Here is a 4,053-nt window from a genome sequence, read left to right as displayed (position 1 = left end):
AATTGATTACATTTTGGTGGTGATCCGGATCCAATTAATTATTTAATTAATTAATTAATTAAATTTTTCATCGCAATATTGCTTGTAGGGTTACAGCCCTATAGACCAAGGGTCCGATAGACCGAAGGCCCGATATACCGAAGGTTTATTCGAATACGCAGTGGCTACACGTCCGGAATCGGTCGCCTAGCCTCCAGGCTACGCATCCGGACATCCACTGATGCCGTATTCGAACGTGAATATGCCCGCACATCCACCGATGCCACTATAAATCATATGATGCTACTATAAACCATATATATGCCTTAACCCTAACCCTAACCCTAACCCTAACCCTAACCCTAACCCTAACCCTAATCCTAACCCTAACTCTAACCCTTTGCAATATTCGGTCTATCGGGCCTTCGGTCTATCGGACCTTCGGTCTATAGGGCTGACCCCGCTTGTAGGTGACCCCGCAACAAATGCTGCAATGCCATTCGATAAGAAACGCAAACCATGTACATTTTATCATGAGTTTCGCCAATTGTAACTGAAACTGAAACCAGCACTAGCAAACGTAGAACTGCAATGTGAAACCAGGTCAATGTATGAGCCCTATGTCGCTCATACAATGACATCATCACTGTACTTGGTGGAGGTCTGCGCTCTCCGTGTGATCTAGTTCTGCAATATTTTTCTATTATATTTTCTTCACATGTCCAGTTCAGGGAGTGGGTAACTACCCCACAGTATTGGTTAGCTCGAGATGTAAAGAAACCAACAATCGCTGCTCTAGAAACTGTAGTTATTGACAGGCTCAATCCGATGTGTGTGACAGTGTAATCAGACATGGCATTGCACAGTGAGCCCCGGGGCTTCGTCCAGTGTAACGCTGCTACTGATTGCTCCCTGTAGAAAATGATTAATGCATTAGCGGTGACAGCCTGTGTGTAGAAAACAAATGCAGAGGCGTGCATCATGCAGTAGCAGATTCTTTGTGATCAGATTTATATCGAAATGTGGCGTGTGAATGATTGATTGCTGGGCATGGAATCCAAGTCATACATTTGTTGATGATATTCTGTTCGATTCGTTATGTATTGATGCGAGTTTACTATTGGATGGATAACGTTTGAAATATTTAGTTGATGTAACAAAAATAGATTAGCCAACATTTAGTTCGAGGATTGGACATTATTTGGACATGGTGATTTTAAAATTTAATAAATTAATAAATAATTTAATTATACATATATATATATATATATACACACACATGTATGCATATATGTGTGTATATATATTTAATATCAAGGAAGTTTTCATATTATATTAATCTGCATATTTACGTAGTTAGCATTCAGGAATTTCACTATTAATTGATCGGTATCGTATATGTATATGTATTTCACGTATTAATTTTATCATGTGGAATCTGCTTCAGACTATTGCAAATAATATTTTCCATCGAATACCGGCCGTTATGTTGTTATAGTTTAAATGGGTGGGAGCGATGAGTAGTTACGAAATCACTACTAAGTTTTCACTCGCGCGCAAACACAATTAATGAATGCCTTCATGTTACAGTACGTTAATCCGATTGTTTAATGCTGTAGATATGAGGACGCAGCGCTCCAATCTGACAAAGCACAATGCAGCTCCTGCCAGCAGACCCGCTGTCAACGGCGCGCCGAAGCCTCCAGTTGCAGCGCCCCCTAGCCGGACGCAGTCGAAACTCCCGGCAAAGACCGCCACAAAGTATGTGATCGTCGCGTATCTTCTTGTCGCGCGTTCCGGCAAGCACGATCGAGAGAGAGGGGGGGAGGCGGGGTTGCGGGATGTACCGCGACTCGTGAGGGAGGGGGTTGGTCGTACGGCGCAGTTCCCCGTGCGAGGGCGCCACCACGGTCTCGTCGCGCCGCGCGTCTGCCACCGCCGCCGGTGCCGCGCCGGTCGCGCCACGCCGAGTGTCAGTTGCTGCTTCCAATGCTTTCAGAAACGTCGCCGCTAAACAGTCGAACGGCAGCAGGCAGCAAGCGGCGGCGAGCAAAATTCCCTCGTCGTCGTCGACGCCCGATTTTAAAAGCGCCGCGTTGCGAACGCTCTCGCCGGCGGTCGGTGCCGACGTCGATGACCCCACGTGCGGGGCGCGCGAGATGTCCTTCACTAGGACGCCCTCGGAGCAGGCGCTCTACCACCCGCGCAAGTCCGACGACGGGGGATACGAGAGCGGAGCCTACTACTCAGCCGTGTCGCCGAGCAGGTAGTGCTGCCCTCTGGCGGCGGCCGCCGGGGATGCTTCCCCCGGGGTTTATCGTGCTGTGTGCCTGCGTGTGTAGCAGTCTTTGTTTGCCTGGTTGTTGACCACCGTCAGGGGAAAGGCGGAGGGGTCTCAGATGTCGTCGCCGGGACAGCTTCACTTGGCGGTGAAGCTGGGTTGGCTTTGTTTGAAGCTGCTTCCCGCTGCTCGGCATTGCTGCCTTTCGTATACTAGCTAGTCGGTTGGTCTGTTGTAGCGTAGGCTGTAGAGAGGGAGAGAGAGAGAGCAAGAGTGAGAGAAAGAGACAGAGAGAGGGCGAAAAACAGTCAGAGAGAGAGAGAGGGCGAAAAACAGTCAGAGAGAGAGAGAGAGAGGGTGAAAAACAGTCAGAGAGAGAGAGAGAGTGACAATGAGAGTGAGAGTGAGAGTGAGAGACAAATACTTAATTCGTCACCCAATTTGGCAATGACGTGCCATACTTTGCGGTCACTCAGTATTTTTTCCGGTGATTCGATTCTCCGACGTTCAATATAATAAGGTGACATGGCGGATTTCTGTGCTAAGGCTTCTAAACGCTATCTAACATAAGCCATATTGTTATGGCAATCATGAGAATTCGATAACATGTCATTGCTAGGCTTTGGTAATCGCAAACCGACCCATAACGTCAAGGCACATTATCTCTCATCTTTATTGCACCAGATTTTAGTTGTTTTTCCCCCGATTCACCTGCGAGTTGTCCCTGTCGCATGTGGGTCGTGACGTGTGGCTATCTGGCTGTTTGGCAGAACACAACACCACCGTGCACGCGTGTAGCGACGGTAGCGTGCAGACGCGCGCGATGCTGACTGAAGAGTCTGCAGCAGGCTGTAGTTCCCAGAGTTTCATGGGAGCGCGTTAGTTGCTGCCGACGAGACCGATTTCTTTGCTGCATTTCGGTTGAACAGTTAGCTGCATGCTGATCTGCCGTGCTTGGAGGGACGCGCGCACTGCACACCTATAGGATTTTGCATGTGATTTCGGCACCGATTCTGCATGCGGACGGACGCTCGCTCGCCCCGCGACTTCCATGTTGACGTCACTAGTAGCGCATATAGCGGCGCATAGTTACGGTTAGTTTCGTCGCACTTTCCCTTAATTTAGCGTACGTTCGCTCCTGTTTCCGCAGCTGACCTTCTCGGCTGTGCGTGCCGTCGCCGGCGCGGAAACGACGGCTCGGAGGTATCGTCGGCCGTCGAAATGTGGCCGCCCCCGTCGTCGCGCTTTCGCGTCAACTCACGCCCTCTTACCTTTGTTGCAGCATGAGGACACCGCTCGGATATGGTGGCGCCCCCGCGGCGGGAAGCAACGGGCAGCGCTCGCACCTGCCGCTGCGGCTGTCCCGTCCCGGATCGTCGACGCTGTGCCCGGAGTGTGGCAGCAAGTACCCGACGATGCACGCCAAGTTCTGCATCGAGTGCGGCATGAAGCGAGTGACGGTGGGATAGCGTTCGCATGGTCGCTGCAGTCGCCGCCACACCATGCCGCCACACCATGCCGCACACAGTGCTGTCAGATTTCTGCTAGTTATACTATCAATCAAACGCGTGTTACTATTGCGGTCAGATCCACGGTATTAATGCAGTCAAATCCGTGTTAGTAAAACTGTCAAACCTGTATTATTAATACGGTAAAATCTGTGTTAGTAAAACAGTCAAACCTGTGTTATTAATACGGTAAAATCTGTGTTAGAAAACAGTCAAACCTGTGTTATTAATACAGTCAAACCTGTGTTATTAATACAGTCAAACCTGTGTTAGTAAAACAGTCAA

General features: G+C 49.3%; 1 protein-coding gene across 1 annotated transcript in view; it reads left to right on the top strand.

Annotated features, from left to right (window-relative positions):
- The window catches only part of LOC106805687 (zinc finger C2HC domain-containing protein CBG14627-like), a 7,430-nt gene extending 5,181 nt beyond the window's left edge, over window positions 1-2,249 (top strand). The window contains exons 4-5 of the mRNA XM_014807380.1: window positions 1,599-1,740; window positions 1,979-2,249. Of these exons, the coding sequence (XP_014662866.1) occupies window positions 1,599-1,740; window positions 1,979-2,249 (413 nt within the window). The remainder of the gene's footprint in view (window positions 1-1,598; window positions 1,741-1,978) is intronic.
- The last annotated feature ends 1,804 nt before the right edge of the window (window positions 2,250-4,053 follow it).

Source organism: Priapulus caudatus, unplaced genomic scaffold (assembly GCF_000485595.1).
Source record: "Priapulus caudatus unplaced genomic scaffold, Priapulus_caudatus-5.0.1 Scaffold124, whole genome shotgun sequence".
NCBI classification, from domain to species: Eukaryota; Metazoa; Priapulida; class Priapulimorpha; order Priapulimorphida; family Priapulidae; genus Priapulus; species Priapulus caudatus.
This window is presented reverse-complemented; position numbering and strand designations above follow the sequence as displayed.